General features: G+C 54.4%; 1 protein-coding gene across 1 annotated transcript; it reads left to right on the forward strand.

Moving 5' to 3' along the window:
* The first annotated feature begins 483 nt into the window (after positions 1-483).
* LOC137478889 (cystathionine gamma-lyase-like) lies at positions 484-16,745 on the forward strand. The gene is made up of 12 exons (XM_068199049.1): positions 484-668; positions 1,016-1,112; positions 1,680-1,775; positions 2,643-2,750; positions 3,140-3,273; positions 4,508-4,565; positions 4,793-4,870; positions 5,489-5,641; positions 5,771-5,892; positions 6,647-6,699; positions 7,712-7,850; positions 14,454-16,745. Exons 1-12 carry the CDS (start codon positions 507-509, stop codon positions 14,691-14,693), a joined length of 1,440 nt encoding a protein of 479 aa, XP_068055150.1. The 5' UTR covers positions 484-506; the 3' UTR covers positions 14,694-16,745.
* The last annotated feature ends 1,010 nt before the right edge of the window (positions 16,746-17,755 follow it).

A 17,755-nucleotide genomic window follows, 5' to 3' on the forward strand; every position in this document is an offset into this window, starting at 1 on the left:
GTGGCTTCGGCGTGTTTACAGGGGCTGTGATGGGAGCACCGCCAGGCTGACGCTGCGATGCGGGCTGGACGCGGGCAGTGTCTGGAATGGCAGGGGGAGCCCATTCCCAGGTTTAAGGGCTCTTCTCTGTTTCACCAGCCCAGCATGCCACGCTGCTGGTCACCGAGTGGGAATCACTGGAGGGTAGGGAAGATAAAACAGCACCAGGACCCCAGAACACACTGGCCTGTTGCCCGTTCAGTTGGCTTGTTGCGGTGCTGCCGGATGATTCCCGGTTCCTGCCCGGGAAGGCTCCGGGAGCGGCCCCGCAGCGCGCGGCGCCCCCCAGTGAGTGGGCGCTGGCTGTGCAGGGCAGGCCCCACCCCGCCGGCAGCCAATGGGAGGGCGTGAGGGCCCCGCCCTGCTGGCACCACAGCCAATGAGGAGGCGTGAGGGCCCCACCCTGCGGGGCCCGCGGGGCCAATAAAAGCAGCCGCGCTGAGGGCAGGTCCCACAGAGCCGCTGCCATGTCCTGCAGGAGGTGCACCGGTTACCTGCCGCCCTTCGAGCACTTCGCCACCAGCGCCATCCACTTCGGCCAGGAGCCCGAGCAGTGGAGCTCCTGGGCCGTGGTGCCGCCCATCACGCTCTCTGCCACCTTCAAGCAGGAGGCACCTGGGAAGAACAAGGTGAGTATGGCCACGGTGGGACCACCAAGCCCCACTCCGGCCCCGGCGTGTTGTGGCCGGGGGAACGGAAGGCGGCAGGTCCTGGGCAGGGCAGGCAGCTCCCGGCGCGGATGTTTCCCCTCGTGGCAGCTCCTGCGCCAACGCGAGCATCTCGTTTGGCCGGGAGCGGGGCTTTCGAGGGAGGCGTGGAGGCTCCTCTTCAGCTGGATGTTGAGCCAGGACACCCTCCTGCTGCTCTGGGAGGAGCTGGATTCCCTCAACCAGGGCTCTTTAAGGAACCTAGAACTGCTGTTATCCCAGACTTTCCCAGTGCCCTCTCTGATGTTTGTTTCCTATTCCCTCCCCAGGGTTATGCATACACCCGGTCTGGGAACCCAAGCCGGCATGTCCTGGAAAAGGTTATGACCGCCCTCGATGGAGCCAAACACCGAGAGCAGCGCACGGGTTTGACAAGCCTGGCTGCTGCTGATGGAGCCAAATACTGTGAGCACCTCATGGGCTGGACGGGGCTTGGGGCAGCCTGGGACAGGGGGAGGTGGCCCTGCCCATGGCCAGGGGTGGCACTGGGTGGGCTTTGGGGTCCCTCCATCCCAAACCATTCCATGGATCTGTGACCACGGCTCTGGCTGTTGGCTGTGGGCAGGAGCAGCTCCAAGGTGGGGAAGAGCCCAACACTTCTGGTTCAGGAAATTCCAGCTCCATCCCTGGGTGTCTCTCCTGCTTCCTCACTGTGGCTGATGCCTGGGCTGAGCTGGATCCATCCTTGTGCAGCAGCACCGGAGGCAGTGGGAGCAGGCAGCCCCTGGTCCCAGTCCTGTCCCAGTCTGTCCCGGTCTGTCCCAGTGTCCGTGCTGGTTCCGTGCTGTGCACATCCATCTCCTGCTTCCACTGGCTCCGCGTTCCCTGTGAGGCAGTGACAGAACAGGTTCTTTTCAGAGACAAAGCGAGAAAGGCCAAGGCAAGTCTGACTTGTTGTGTCACATCAAACACTGATGATCCTTTCTCCTCCAGGCTTGGCTTATTCCTCTGGCATGGCAGCAATTCTGAACATCTGTCACCTGCTGAAGCCAGGGGATGCAATTATCTGCACTGATGATGTCTATGGAGGTGGGTACAGCATTCTGTGGCTTCAGCCTTCTTTGTGCAGGGGATCAAACCTGTCTGTGGCTCTCAGGAACTCTGAATTTCCCCTTTGAAGCCTGTTTTTATCCATCCTCTCTTCCTCACAACTGCCCAGTGGCAGAGTGCACCCAGCTCTGCCAGAGTCCTTCAGCAGGGTGAGCTCACTGCAGCTCCTGGGAACTTTCCCCTGCTCCTTACAGCCTCAGCCTGGGCTGTTTTCTGCAGGGGTGAATTTCATTCCTCCTCTGCCTTGGTTTGTTATAAAGAAAGGGTTTCTCACAAAAGAACCACCCAAACATCACTCAGATGTTTCCTTCAGCTCGCAGAATCCACCTCCATGTTCCATCCCTTCATGCTCAGATGGAAAACTGAGTCCCTGGGGGTCACCTTGGCAAACGGGCCAGATCCATAAATTTTTAATGCAGGCAGTGTTTCCTGGTAGTGAGTGCTGCACATCCACTGATCCCCTGTTGCTACTGGATTATCCTGATCTTCCCAGGGAAAGGCTTCAAGGACAGGAAGGAATCATTTTTATTGGAGTGATGGAAAACAGTAGCTGGAGCTTTCCCCTTCATTCTTCTCTGTTTAATTTCCTGATCATAAACCCTACATTGATTTCAAGTACTTCCTAAATCACTCTGATCCCATATTCCCATTATTGCTATCTCATGATCATTAAACCCACAACAATCTTTAAACTTTGTATAAATAAGGAAAATATAAATGTGCCATTTCTGGTGTGCAGCATAAAGCTGTGCCCTCCTGACTGTCCCTGCATGGTGCAGGAGGCTGGAGAGCAGGGAATGAACATTACAGAAGTTGTTTCATTTTGTGATTTTTGTTTCTTTTTAGGCACGAGGGAATTATTTGACAAACTATATAAGGATTATAATATCAAAGTGGATTATGTTGACTGCACAGACCTAAAAAAGCTGAAACATGCAATTGAACAAGTGACCAAGAGCCCTGGAGAGGGAGGAAAGAAAAGGGAAAAGGTGAGGAAGAGCAGAGGGAACGCCGAGCGCGGAGCCGGGGGTGCTCCGTGGCACTGCTGGGTGATCCCCTGCTCCAGGGGAAGGGAAGTGTGCTGGGAAAGGCTTTGGGAAAGGCTCTGTCCTGGCTGTGTGAGGCCTTCTCCAGCTGGGATGCACTGGGGTGGCACAAGCCCAGCCCAGGGAAACCTCCCTGAGCCTGGAGGAACCAGCCGGAGCCTCCCCTGGCTCTGGCAGGGCCACTGCCCGTCCCCACTGCACAAACCCCACGGGGAGCTGCCACCACTGAACCCCCAGAGCCCCTGGGACTCAGCCCAGCACTGGCAACTCTGACCTGCAGTGTTTTTGGGTTTGTGCAGCTGGTTTGGCTCGAGACCCCCACGAACCCCATGCTGAAGGTGATCGACATCAAAGCCTGTTCAGATGTGGCACACGGGTTCCCAAATGTGCTGGTGGCAGTGGACAACAGCTTGATGTCTCCATATTTCCAGGTGTGTGGGGAAATTACAGGACTGTCACCTGTCTCAGTGGGGCTGGAGATCCCTGTTGGGAAGGGAAGCACCACCAAGGAACTGCAGTTTTGGTCTCTGCATTGTAAAATGACCTGCTCTGGTTCAGCCCCAGCCCAGGCGCTGCTGCTGGTGCACCAGTGAAGGGGGCAGGGGTGTCTGTCCTTCAGGAATGATGGAATTCTGTTCTTCCTGATGGAAATCAGGACAGTTAAAAAGTGTTCCCTCACTTTGGCCTTTTTACATCAGTTCTTCTGTAGATGCTGTTCATGGGCTGTTCTGAGCCGCAAAGGTAAAAAACAGTAGGTAGAAAACAGTAGGAAGAAAAGCTTAAACCAAGCAAACTTTGTCCAGTCTTTCCTGGAGACATCCAGTTGACCTTTTTCTTCAGTATTTTACTGAATATATGACTCAGAAGTTTATAACTTCCTTCATAACAACTACCAGAACTTTCCTGTATTGATAACTGGAAGACATGAAATGAGATTGTTTTAAGTTTTACAAATGCTTCAGAATAATGAACTTCTAATCATTGTTGATCTTACTGTGGGCTAGAATCTGCCCACTTTGTTCCATTTTAACAGTGATGCCCCTCACTCTTTAGAATGTGCTGATACCATGTGCAAAGTGCCCTAATTAGTGATTGATTAAAAATCTGGCACTGCTCAGCACCTCTTGCCCATCCACCTCCTGGTTTGTCTCGCTTCAGGAGGCTCCTGGGCAGAGAGCTGGGAGCTGAGGGGAGAGGGAGCTGCCAAAGGAACCTCCTTTCCTCGTGTTCTCAGCTCCTCCAGGGCAGGATCTGCAGCACCTGGAAAGCAAAGCAGTTCTTTTGCTTTGCGGTCTGAGTCCTTCCTTTCCCATGGAAATGCACTTTGTGGGGTCAATGCCAGGATTTGTCCCTGCCTCAGCCGAGCAGTAGAGCCATTTTTTCCCAGCTCTGCAGTGGCTGTTGGATGTGCTCAGTCTCTTCTCTCCCTGGAGCCTGTGGGAGTTGGAGCAGTGCTTTTAAATCCCATTTTCTTGTGCTTACCTTGAATTCAGAGTGCTTCCCTGTACTGCTGCTTTTAGCACATGTTCTGTTGTCACCCTCAGGTTTTTGTGTTTGTTTCTCCACTCGTTTTTCCTGTGTGAGCTCAGAGCCCTTTGGAATGGCTGGGAATGAACCCGAGTGCAGCCAAACTTGAATTATGACGTTATTTTCCTTTCCTTTCAGCGTCCTTTGTCCCTGGGGGCTGATATCTGTATGTCTTCTGCAACCAAATACATCAATGGTGAGTCTGAGAGTTCAGCACATCCTTGGGGCAGGGATGGAGGGAGATTGGGAAGGAATTCCTGGCTGGGAGGGTGGGGAGGCCCCTGGATCCCTGGCCAGGTTGGACACTGGGGCTTGGAGCAGCCTGGGATGGTGGGAGGTGTCCCGGGGGTTTTATTTACACTTGGGGGCTTGTGGCAGGAGCCTGGAGTGGCTGATCCCATTCTTGTCCCCTGTCATTTGTAGGGCACTGCGATGTCCTCATGGGCCTGGTCTCTGTAAACCGGGATGATCTCTATGAGAGGCTCAAATACCTGCAGTCTCGTAAGTCCAGACAGGGAATTCCTGACAGGAATCCTGTTCACATCCACAGCTCCTGCTGGGGAGGGTGGGCATGCACACGAGTGGGAAATCTGCCTGGGAATGTGACTTTAATGGGCAGAACTGAAAAAAGTTCAATTTAAAAAAGCCTCCAACAAGTAAAAGGACAATAAAATGAGAGACGTTGATCTCCACTTCCCAAGCGCTCAGCAGAGCACTGGGGCCCATCCTGAACCCACTGAGGTGCCCCCTGCAGTCTGGGGGGTTTGGAACTCCCTCACCCATCAGGATGTGCCCGGTGCAGAATTTTCTTATCTCCGATGATTCCAGCAATTTTCCAGCCTCTTCATTGCCAGGAATAAATTCCTGTCCATGGCTCTGCCCTCTGCAGTGAAGGTGCATTGTGCCCAATGAATGTAACCCTTGAGGCCTGAGCCTGTTAATTGGCCTCATTAATTGGCTCCCCAATGTGGGAGATGAGGAACAGAGATTGCCTCGGGTGTCCTCCCACGTGTTCCAACCTCAGAAATGCTGGAGATGAGGATGTGTTTGGCTTTGCTGAATGCAGAACACAAACGTTGCTGTGGGATTCTGTGGAATTCTGTTCCCATTCCCTCCTAGGCCTGGGAGCTGTCCCCTCCCCATTTGACTGTTACATGTGCAACCGGGGGCTCAAGACTCTGCACATCCGGATGAAGCTGCACTTCCAGAACGGCCTGGCTGTGGCCGAGTTCCTGGAAAACCATCGCCGGGTGAAGAAGGTCATTTACCCAGGTGGGTGGGCAGGGATTTGGAAGCATCCCAGGGCAGGGATTTGGGAGCTGCGGTGCCCCGTGACTGGGGCTGGGTGCCCAGCTGTGCCCTGGAATTCACGGGGAATTCTCCCAACTCTCCCCATTCCAGGGCTGCCTTCCCACCCTCAGCACGAGGTGATGAAGAGGCAGTGCACGGGTGTTTCAGGAGTCATCAGCTTCTACATCAAAGGGACAAAAGAAAATGCCCTTGCCTTTCTCAAGAACCTGGAGGTAAAGGCAATAAAATCACCCTCAGAGGGAGCTGAAATTGCCCTGCTGAGGGGAGGGTGAAGTGCCTTTTCTTGCCAAGTCCTTTGGCTGTGCCCCACTCTAAATCAGGGATAATTTGTCCATGGGGTTAATGAGAGGGAAGGAAGGGACGCCTCAGCCCCTTGGAAGTGTTTGTTTGTTTGTTTGCTCCCAGGGTGAGGCGTGTCCAGCTGAGCCCAGGAGCTGCTCTGGCAAAGGGCTTTCCGCAGGGCTGGGGAGCTGGGGCTGGTGCAGCTCTGCTGGAACATTGCAGGGTGCCCTCAGGAGGGAAAGGCACTCGTGGGGCACAGAGGGAGCCCCTGGCTCTGCGAGTGCCTGGCTGGGTCCAACCAAGGACACTCCCAGGGATCCAGGGGCAGGATGAGTCTGTTTCCAATCTTAGCTCTTACCTGCCAGTTGTGCAAATTATTCCCTAATTGCAGCTAATACAGTTTATAATATGAAAGTTATTATAGAAAAACTTGGGGGGAATAAAGTGCCTAAACTTTCCATTTTTCCTCAATGTCCTTGACAAGGTCCCAGCCCCAAAGCTGATGGAGCTCCAGGAGGGTTTGGACAGCTCTGCCAGGGATGCTCAGGGTGGGATTGTTGGGGTGTCTGTGCAGGGCCAGGGGTTGGATCAATGATCCCTGTGAGCACTTCCAACTCAGGATATTCCCTGATTCTGTGAGCTCTCTTTCCATGAATCCATAACTGCCTTCCCTTTCTCCCCTAGGTGTTCACCCTGGCTTATAATCTGGGTGCCTACGAGAGCCTGGCAGAGCATCCGTAAGTTCATCCTCCCATCCTCAGAGCCTCAAAAAGCTGCAGAGCACCACAAAATTCCCAGAGTTTCCCAGCCCCCAACGCTGTTTTGCTGTTTTGCCTGTAGCAAAACTCAGGGACAGTTGTGCAGCACAAAGCCAGGGGAGATTCCAGAGGGAGGGAATTCTGTGAGAGTGCAGAGACAGAGGAGTTTTGCCTGGAGAGCTGAGGCCCAGCTGGCGTCCATGAAGACAATCCCAGAAGCTGCAGTGTTGGGATGAGGAGCAGCTTGGATTGAGGAATGCCCGGGGTCACTGTGTGCACCCAGCTGCCTCTGGTCCCTGGCAGGGCCTCCTGGGGCGTTTTAAACTGCTCAGAACAGCATCTTCATGGAATTGCATTATTTTACTCAAAACCAGTTTGCTTTTTGAAAAGGTCCGTGGAAATTAGTGACTCTATTTAAATGTTAAATCATTTCACTTCATGATTTCACAGCAAAACTTGAACCCCTCCAGCAGCTGGAAGGAACTGGTGCCGGTGACTGGGCACATGGGGAAATCCCTTCTTGCCTGTGTGCTCTGTGGCTGGAGAGAATAAACCCTCCAGAGTTCTTTAGGACAGTTTGAGAAGGGATCTGAGGAACCAGGAATGGAACCAGGAGATTTTATACTGGAGGTTGCACATTCCCCACATGCAGAGCTTACAGAGCTTCTGTGGAATAAAAGAACAGCTCTGGAAGGAAGAGGATCAGGATTTTCTCCTTCGTCAGGTCCAGATTTTAAAGTATCCACTTCTTGTTAATCATTTGTGTCTTGGAAATACAGCCTGGAGATGCAACTCCCTGACTTGTCAGCATTCCCACCATTTCCAGGAACGGCTGCCAGGAGCTCTTTGCATCCCTGGGGTCACACAGGTGGCACAGAGGAGGTGTCAGAGCCTGCTGCCATTCCGGGGGTGCTGGCAGGGAACCAGCCAGGCTGGTTTTACCAGTAAAACTCCCAAATTCTTGGGATAAAGATGGTTTTTGTCCTTGCAGGGCCACCATGACCCACGCCTCAGTGCCTGAGAAGATAAAGGAAGAGCTGGGAATCAGTGACACCTTGATCCGCCTCTCGGTGGGGCTGGAGGATGAGGAGGATTTGAAGGCAGACCTGGACCGGGCCCTGGAGGCTGCGGTGAGTGGGGAGCTCCCCTCCAACAAGGATCCCCAGCCAGCCTTGCCCAGGGGCTGAGCCTCCAGCTCCTCCTGATGGGCCCTGGGCTGGGCATGGAAAGCTTCCCTGATTGCAGCCCTGCCAGGCACAGTTCCCCAGGGATTCAGGGGCAGCTGGGCTGTGCCAGGCACAGTTCCCCAGGGATTCAGGGGCAGCTGGGCTGTGCCAGGCACAGTTCCCCAGGGATTCAGGGGCAGCTGGGCTGTGCCAGGCACAGTTCCCCAGGGATTCAGGGGCAGCTGGGCTGTGCCAGGCACAGTTCCCCAGGGATTCAGGGGCAGCTGGGCTGTGCCAGGCACAGTTCCCCAGGGATTCAGGGGCAGCTGGGCTGTGCCAGGCACAGTTCCCCAGGGATTCAGGGGCAGCTGGGCTGTGCCAGGCACAGTTCCCCAGGGATTCAGGAGCAGCTGGGCTGTGCCAGGCAGTTCCCTAGGGATTCAGGGGCAGCTGGGCTGTGCCAGGCACAGTTCCCCAGGGATTCAGGGGCAGCTGGGCTGTGCCAGGCACAGTTCCCCAGGGATTCAGGGGCAGCTGGGCTGTGCCAGGCACAGTTCCCCAGGGATTCAGGGGCAGCTGGGGTGTGCCAGGCACAGTTCCCCAGGGATTCAGGGGCAGCTGGGGTGTGCCAGGCACAGTTCCCCAGGGATTCAGGGGCAGCTGGGGTGTGCCAGGCACAGTTCCCCAGGGATTCAGGGGCAGCTGGGGTGTGCCAGGCACAGTTCCCCAGGGATTCAGGAGCAGCTGGGGTGTGCCAGGCACAGTTCCCCAGGGATTCAGGGGCAGCTGGGGTGTGCCAGGCACAGTTCCCCAGGGATTCAGGAGCAGCTGGGCTGTGCCAGGCACAGTTCCCCAGGGATTCAGGAGCAGCTGGGGTGTGCCAGGCACAGTTCCCCAGGGATTCAGGGGCAGCTGGGCTGTGCCAGGCACAGTTCCCCAGGGATTCAGGAGCAGCTGGGGTGTGCCAGGCACAGTTCCCCAGGGATTCAGGGGCAGCTGGGGTGTGCCAGGCACAGTTCCCCAGGGATTCAGGAGCAGCTGGGGTGTGCCAGGCACAGTTCCCCAGGGATTCAGGGGCAGCTGGGGTGTGCCAGGCACAGTTCCCCAGGGATTCAGGGGCAGCTGGGGTGTGCCAGGCACAGTTCCCCAGGGATTCAGGGGCAGCTGGGGTGTGCCAGGCACAGTTCCCCAGGGATTCAGGGGCAGCTGGGCTGTGCCAGGCACAGTTCCCCAGGGATTCAGGAGCAGCTGGGCTGTGCCAGGCACAGTTCCCCAGGGATTCAGGGGCAGCTGGGGTGTGCCAGGCACAGTTCCCCAGGGATTCAGGGGCAGCTGGGCTGTGCCAGGCACAGTTCCCCAGGGATTCAGGGGCAGCTGGGCTGTGCCAGGCACAGTTCCCCAGGGATTCAGGGGCAGCTGGGCTGTGCCAGGCACAGTTCCCCAGGGATTCAGGGGCAGCTGGGCTGTGCCAGGCACAGTTCCCCAGGGATTCAGGGGCAGCTGGGGTGTGCCAGGCACAGTTCCCCAGGGATTCAGGGGCAGCTGGGCTGTGCCAGGCACAGTTCCCCAGGGATTCAGGGGCAGCTGGGGTGTGCCAGGCACAGTTCCCCAGGGATTCAGGAGCAGTGGGGTGTGCCAGGCACAGTTCCCCAGGGATTCAGGAGCAGCTGGGGTGTGCCAGGCACAGTTCCCCAGGGATTCAGGGGCAGCTGGGCTGTGCCAGGCACAGTTCCCCAGGGATTCAGGGGCAGCTGGGCTGTGCCAGGCACAGTTCCCCAGGGATTCAGGGGCAGCTGGGGTGTGCCAGGCACAGTTCCCCAGGGATTCAGGGGCAGCTGGGCTGTGCCAGGCACAGTTCCCCAGGGATTCAGGGGCAGCTGGGGTGTGCCAGGCACAGTTCCCCAGGGATTCAGAAAAATCAAATGCTAAAATGTGACTTCAGTTTATAAAAAGGAGAATTAAATGTGTGGCTGATAGAGGGGCAGAGCACAATGATCCTCCCTTTCCTTCCTGCAGTTTGCATAAACCTTGAGGCTCAAGAAGGAACTTGGAACTGGACATGGCTGTGGACGAGGACACGGAAACCAAACCACTCTTGCTTTGCCTTTGCTTTGCCAGCAGAGCTCAGTGTTCCTCCTGCTCCTGCAGGGCTTGGGGCACAGGGGCTGCTTCCTGCTACTGCTCTCAGGTCATTCTCTTCTCACCCTTCAGCTCGGCTCAAAAACTTGGTTGAACTTAGATTTATTTTAATTAGGCTGGAGATTTGCTTAAAAGCTTTTCCTTCTCTTGATGCTTGTGCAACATTGAAGATGAAGTGAAATCCAACACCTGGCAAATAATAACTTCCTAAAGAGGAATCTTTGTCATTGGAAAAAATCATGTGCTGTGGGAATGATTGGAATACTTTTAATTAAAACACACTTTTCCTTTCCTTGCATTTATTCCCCTGTGCACTTGCTCCTTGTGTTCAAAATCAGGGCATGGGAGTGACCCTGGAGCTGCTGGAATTCTCCTGTGGGAAGGCAGGAGGGGATGGAACTGAGGAGAGAAAGGGAATGGAGCTGAGGAGAGAGGGGGAATGGAGCTGAGGGGAGAGGGAATGGAGCTGAGGGGAGAGGGGGGAATGGAGCTGAGGAGAGAGAGGGGGAATGGAGCTGAGGAGAGAGAGGGGGAATGGAGCTGAGGAGAGAGAGGGGATGGAGCTGAGGAGAGAGGGGGGAATGGAGCTGAAGAGAGAAAGGGAATGGAGCTGAGGAGAGAGGGAATGGAGCTGAGGAAAGGCTGGAGCTGGGGCAGGACAGTTCTGCACTGGCCACACCCAGAATAACCTTCATTGCACCGAGGGATTGGATCCTGACCAAACCAGAGTGAAGGTGTTCCCACGTAACCCTCCTCATTCCACAGCATCCCAGACTGCTCTGGGAGGGAATGGATCCCAACGCCCATCCCGTGCCACCCCTGCCCTGGCAGGGACACCTCCCACTGTCCCAGGCTGCTCTAGCCCCAGTGTCCAGCCTGGCCTTGGGCACTGCCAGGGATCCAGGGGCAGCCCCAGCTGCTCTGGGCACCTGTGCCAGGGCCTGCCCACCCTGCCAGGGAACAATTCCTCCCCCATGTCCCGTCTAACCCTGCCCTGTGTCTGTGTGAAGCCATTGCCCCCTGTCCCTGGTCCCTTCCCCTGTCCCTGGTGCCTTCCCCTGTCCCTGGTTCCCCTGAGGGTGGGATCCTGGTTACACCAGGTCAGCTCACAGTGCCCCTCCATGGAAGTCCCTCAGTTCCAGATGATTTTCCAGGCAGCCCAGCCCTTGCTGTGCCCTGGAGCTGATGCTTGGTCTGTGGGGAGCAGCAGGGTCTGCTTTGAGTCACAGGAACGTCTCCCATTGAATGGAAGCTGCTGTGCTCCCTCGCCCCCTGCTGCCCTGGATTTCCCCTATCCCATTTATCTGGGGGAAGGACAGATCCCTCTGCCAGCAGGGAAATTCTCAATGAATTGCTCCATGCGTTTCTTGACTCGTGGGCTATCAGACTGAGGCTGGCTCTGCGCTTGGACCTGCCAGGACCTGGTCTCTTTTTAGGGAGCCTGTGGGAGAATGCAGTGACCTCCTCATACACTGATTATGCAGAGTTTATCTCCCGTTCGCACACCTGCCAGAGCTCAGGGACTGCTTGGACAAGGCTCAGGCACAGGGTGGCAGCATTGGGGTGTCTGTGCAGGGCCAGGCCTTGGACTGGGTGATCCTGTGGGATCCAGCCGAGGATAGTCCATGATTCCATCCCTCTGGGCTGGGTGATCCTGTGGGATCCAGCTCAGGATAGTCCATGATTCCATCCCTCTGGACTGGGTGGTCCTGTGAGATCCAGCTCAGGATAGTCCATGATTCCATCCCTCTGGGCTGGGTGATCCTGTGGGATCCAGCTCAGGATAGTCCATGATTCCATCCCTCTGGACTGGGTGGTCCTGTGGGATCCAGCTCAGGATAGTCCATGATTCCATCCCTCTGGGCTGGGTGATCCTGTGAGATCCAGCTCAGGATAGTCCATGATTCCATCCCTCTGGACTGGGTGGTCCTGTGGGATCCAGCTCAGGATAGTCCATGATTCCATCCCTCTGGACTGGGTGGTCCTGTGGGATCCAGCCGAGGATAGTCCATGATTCCATCCCTCTGGGCTGGGTGATCCTGTGGGATCCAGCTCAGGATAGTCCACGATTCCATCCCTCTGGGCTGGGTGATCCTGTGGGATCCAGCCGAGGATAGTCCATGATTCCATCCCTCTGGACTGGGTGGTCCTGTGAGATCCAGCCGAGGATAGTCCATGATTCCATCCCTCTGGGCTGGGTGATCCTGTGGGATCCAGCTGAGGATAGTCCATGATTCCATCCCTCTGGGCTGGGTGATCCTGTGGGATCCAGCTCAGGATAGTCCATGATTCCATGCCTCTGGACTGGGTGATCCTGTGGGATCCAGCCGAGGATAGTCCATGATTCCATCCCTCTGGGCTGGGTGATCCTGTGAGATCCAGCCGAGGATAGTCCACGATTCCATCCCTCTGGGCTGGGTGATCCTGTGGGATCCAGCCGAGGATAGTCCATGATTCCATCCCTCTGGACTGGGTGATCCTGTGAGATCCAGCTCAGGATAGTCCATGATTCCATGCCTCTGGACTGGGTGGTCCTGTGAGATCCAGCTCAGGATAGTCCATGATTCCATCCCTCTGGACTGGGTGGTCCTGTGAGATCCAGCTCAGGATAGTCCATGATTCCATCCCTCTGGGCTGGGTGGTCCTGTGAGATCCAGCCGAGGATAGTCCATGATTCCATCCCTCTGGGCTGGGTGGTCCTGTGGGATCCAGCTCAGGATAGTCCATGATTCCATCCCTCTGGGCTGGGTGGTCCTGTGGGATCCAGCTCAGGATAGTCCATGATTCCATCCCTCTGGGCTGGATGGTCCTGTGGGATCCAGCTCAGGATAGTCCATGATTCCATCCCCTGAGCAGGAGAGAATCCTCTGGGATGTTTCAATTGCTCGTGGCTCATCACTTCCCTGGAGCCACCCTGTGCCCCTGCTCCAGGCTGATCCCAGGTCTGGGTTGTATTTCCCATATCCATCTTTCTGAAACCCAAAGGATGTGTTTTTCCTTGGATTTGATGTTGCAGATTGGATTCAGATTCACTGCACTTCCAGGGCAATTCTGTTTCCATGCTGAGGCCCAGATCCCTCGTGTTGGCCGGGGATATCTTTATCCCTGAGAAACAAAGGACCAGCACTAAGCCTTGAATCCTGCCCAGCTAAGCCTGAGGCAGGGCCTGGCTCCCAGCCCCAGCATTCTGAGTGCTGGGGTCAGCCTGCTCCCTCCCAGCCTCACATTCCCTGGATTTGAGCATTCTCTGGCATTTCTCACTGTGTTTGATGAAGGCTTTGTGTCCTCCAGCCAAGACCGAGCCACATTAGTCAGAAGAGTTCTTAGTAACTCCGGCTTTCATTTACAGGAAAGTTCTGTCACTGCTCTCCTCTGTGTCACCAGGAGAGGAACTGGGCATCCAGGAATGCTGAGCTCACAATTCCCAATCCAGGGCCACTCTGGGGGCTTTGGCACTGCCCCTCTCTGTGCCACTGGCCCTGGACGTGGGAGTTGGGGTGCTGCTGCTGCAGGGCCAAGCAGGGCTGCGAGTCACAGCTCCCATCCCACACGTTTATGGATTGAGTGGACTCCAAGGCACAAACTCCAGACGCCCTTCAGTCCCAGCACAGCTTCCCAACATCCCCATGAATCACTGGAATGAGCCTGAGCCCCATGAGTGCTCTGTAATTATTTTATCTGCTGCTGTGTGCAGTAGCTGACTGACAAATGCAATTTTTTATTCTTCCCTTTTATCATCTCCCTTTTATCATCTAATCAGTAGGAAATTATTGGTTCTCTCCTGTCTTTCGTAAGGATGTTGGGAAATGGAGTTGGAGCCATGGCTCCCACCCTGGCAGCCTGACAGAATCATGGAATACCCAGAGTTGGAGGGACCCACGGGGATCATCCAGTCCAGCTGCTGGCCCTGCACAGACACCCCAGCAATCCCACCCTGTGTCCCACAGTATTCCACCAGCTGGGTCCTGGGATGCTGGGGCAGGGCAGGAACTGAAAGATGTTTCCCCCCCAGGTTTTCTGCCATCATTTCTAACTCTTTAAACACCACTGAAAATTCATTTTCCTTCTGTTGTAAACCCCATTTTTCACACACATCCCACCCTGATGGATGTTTATCCAGAGCAGCTGCAGGATTTGGGAAGGAAAGTTTACCCCTTAGGGTGGGTTTTTTCCCAGTGTTTCCCTGTCTGCCTGCATTTCCAAGCTGCTTGTTGGGTTCTCACCAGGACACCATTATTGACATTGTTACTGCTGACTTTTAATGCCTCGTGTTTCACAAGAGCAATGCGAGATCTGTGAGGAGCAGAGCAGAATTCCATTTCAGTTGGGAGTATTTCCCAAGGGAGTGTGTCACAAAGGCTCTCAGAATGAAGGAATTCTATTTAGATGATGTTAATCATTTATAATCATTTATCTCTCCTCTTCCAGGCTTCCAAGAGGACAGATGAACGTAAAAGGAATTCTCTTGCTTGGACACACAGGGAAGAGCAGAAACAGAGCCATTCCAGCCATAAGCCGTGTGCTCTGTTCCCAAGCTCCATGTCAAACCCATGGGCTGCTTTTGGGGAGGGATTTCATCCAAAGAGCCAGCTCTCAACTCATTTCTGCAGCATCTTGGATCGGGAAATGGGAAGTTTGGATTCAAAGTTTCTGGACACCTCCATTTGAGATTGCACAACAAACACTTGTCTGAAGAAGGAGGTGCCCCAGGAGGTCACGTGGAGCTGCTCCTGCTTGTTTCCAGACATCTGGCTTGTTGACCTTGGGTTTCTGTGGTCGCTTTTGGGATGTGCTGTGCTCTCCTTGTGATCAAGGTGTGTTTCCCTCAGAGGCTGGGCTCTGTGCTGCCTGTGGTGGGGGAGAGCTCCCCTTGTCCTTCCCCCTTCCCTGAGGTGACAGGAATAACAAGGGAGCTTAAATCCCCCCCAGTGCCACCCCTGCCATGGCCTGGACACCTCCCACTGTCCCAGGCTGCTCCAAGCCCTGTCCAGCCTGGTCTGGGACACTGCCAGGGATCCAGGGGCAGCCACAGCTCCCTCAGCCTCTGCTCCCTGCCTTTCTCCCAGATAATGTCTGAACTTGGAGAACTGTGCTGGTCTCCTACTTTTCCAGGTTTTCATCCATGCTGTTGGCTCTTCCAAAGGTTTGTTTTGGACTCACTTTGGTTCCTAATACCAAATCTCACATGAGGCACAGGCAGCAATTCCCGGGAGCTTCATCTGGAGCCGAGCCTTTGCCAGCAGCCACAGCTCTGCATTCCAGCTGCCTGCATCCAGCATGGATTCTCTGGAAGCTCTTACCAGGAGCTCCAGGCTCTCTCTGGCAGAAGTCCAGTGCCCCCAGAGCCCTCCTTGCACCTCCAGCCTCTGATGGAGCAAAGCAGAAGGTGAAGGACCACTTGTGGGGCTCAGTTCCACCTCAGCATTGCTCAGGAGAAAAGAGGAATCTGGAAAAGAAGTTTTGCTGCCCCAGACTCTGGGCTGGGCTGGAGGGGAGCTCCAGGAGAGCTGGCAGGAACCATGGTGTGTTTGGGGGTGGGAGGATCACGAGCAGGGGAGGATTGAGCCCAGGCTGGGCACTGCCATCCTGCAGGAGCAGCCTGTCCTTGTCCCAGCTTGCCCGGTGGCCTAAAATGTTCAGAGACACTTTGCAGCTGGCAAAACTCTGATCACTTCTGATCCTAGACCCTGATTCAAGTTCCTTTCTTCTGTTGTGTCTGAAACCCACCCTGCATGTGTCTGTGACTTTCTTCTTTTCCCTCGGAAACAAATTCCTTTCCAGCTTGGCCATGGGGCTGAGGATTATTAATGGAAACTCCCCTGAGACTCCACGAAACAAATGCCTGCATTTACAGCAAAGGTTCCACTCAATTTACTCCATATTAAATCCATTCCTCAAAGAAAAATGCAAACAGAAGCACTGGGCTCCGAGGGGATGTGGGGAGGGCCAGAGCTGATCCTGCCGTTCCCTGATTGTCTGTGGGTGGATGGAGCTGTTTCATTCCCTGGTGAGGAATGAGCTCTGTTATCCTGGGAATGAAGGCCCTGGGGATTCTGTTCAGTGGCAGATACCAAGGCACCAGCTCTGCCCTCTCGGGGATTCAGGCTCCCTGTGTTGTGTTTTATCACCTTGTTCCTCTCCGACACCAGATTTCCCCCTCAGAGAAGACATTAACTCCATCTCCTGCAATGGCAGCTCCTGCAATTCCCTGAGCTCCCTTCCCTGGCTGCTGCAGAGCCTCTCTGCCTTTGAGGCTCCGACCAGAGCCCTTAATTTGACAAGTGCTGAGGGAGCTGATGAAGCTGGAGCTGGATTTACCCTTCCAGGGCTGCTGCCAGAGCCGAGCCTGGGCTGGGCGTGGGGGTCCTTTTCCAGCTGTACCTTGGAGCTGCTGAAAGCTCGGGATAGGCAGCCAGGCAGGGCTTTCCTGTCTCCTGTGATCCATTGTTTCCCAACAAGGTGAGAATCCCTGGGTGCAGCCTGTGCCTGTTTTCCTGATGGTTTTTCCCTCCAGCTCCTGAAGAGACTCCAGATCCAGGGCCACCTTCCTACTGCCAGGCTGGCCCTAGGGGTGACACGGGTGACCCCGGCTCAGGCAGAGACACCTCCCCTTGCTGGCATTGCACTCATCCTGGCTCTGCAGGAGCAGGTGGCTCTGGCTGCTGAGGGATGATGGATAATGATGGACAATGATGGATAATGATGGACAATGATGATGGATGATGATGATGGATAATGATGGATGATGGACAGTGATGGACAGTGATGATGGACAGTGGATGATGGACAATGATGGATGATGGATAATGATGATGGATGATGATGGACAATGATGGATGATGGACACTGATGGATGATGGATAATGATAGATGATGGACAATGATAGATGATGGACAGTGATGGACAATGATGGACAATGATAGATGATGGATAATGATAGATGATGGACAATGATAGATGATGGACAATGATAGATGATGGACAGTGATGGATGATGGATAATGATAGATGATGGACAATGATAGATGATGGATAATGATGATGGATGATGATGGACAATGATGGATGATGGACACTGATGGATGATGGATAATGATAGATGATGGACAATGATAGATGATGGACAGAGATGGACAATGATGGATGATGGACAGTGGATGATGGACAATGATGGATGATGGACAATGATGGACGATGATGGATGATGGACAATGATGATGGACAGTGGATGATGGACAGTGATGGACAATGATGGATGATGGACAGTGGATGATGGACAGTGGATGATGGACAATGATGGATGATGGATAATGATGATGGATGATGATGGACAATGATGGATGATGGACACTGATGGATGATGGATAATGATAGATGATGGACAATGATAGATGATGGACAGAGATGGACAATGATGGATGATGGACAGTGGATGATGGACAATGATGGATGATGGACAGTGGATGATGGACAATGATGGATGATGGACAATGATGATGGATAATGATGATGGATGATGATGGACAATGATGGATGATGGACAATGATAGATGATGGACAGTGATGGACAATGATGGATGATGGACAGTGGATGATGGACAATGATGGATGATGGACAATGATAGATGATGGACAGTGATGGACAATGATGGATGATGGACAGTGGATGATGGACAGTGGATGATGGACAATGATAGATGATGGACAGTGATGGACGATGATGGATGAT

The sequence above is a fragment of the Anomalospiza imberbis genome, chromosome 9 (genome assembly GCF_031753505.1).
Source record: "Anomalospiza imberbis isolate Cuckoo-Finch-1a 21T00152 chromosome 9, ASM3175350v1, whole genome shotgun sequence".
Lineage (NCBI taxonomy): Eukaryota > Metazoa > Chordata > Aves > Passeriformes > Viduidae > Anomalospiza > Anomalospiza imberbis.

Bases quoted from the DNA above. Each gene is read 5' to 3' on its own strand.
- LOC137478889 (XM_068199049.1), top strand. From the start codon at position 507: ATGTCCTGCAGGAGGTGCACCGGTTACCTGCCGCCCTTCGAGCACTTC. The intron at 4,566-4,792 runs GTGAGTCTGAGA...TGTCATTTGTAG, and splicing joins TGCAACCAAATACATCAATG to GGCACTGCGATGTCCTCATG. The intron at 6,700-7,711 runs GTAAGTTCATCC...TTGTCCTTGCAG, and splicing joins GAGAGCCTGGCAGAGCATCC to GGCCACCATGACCCACGCCT.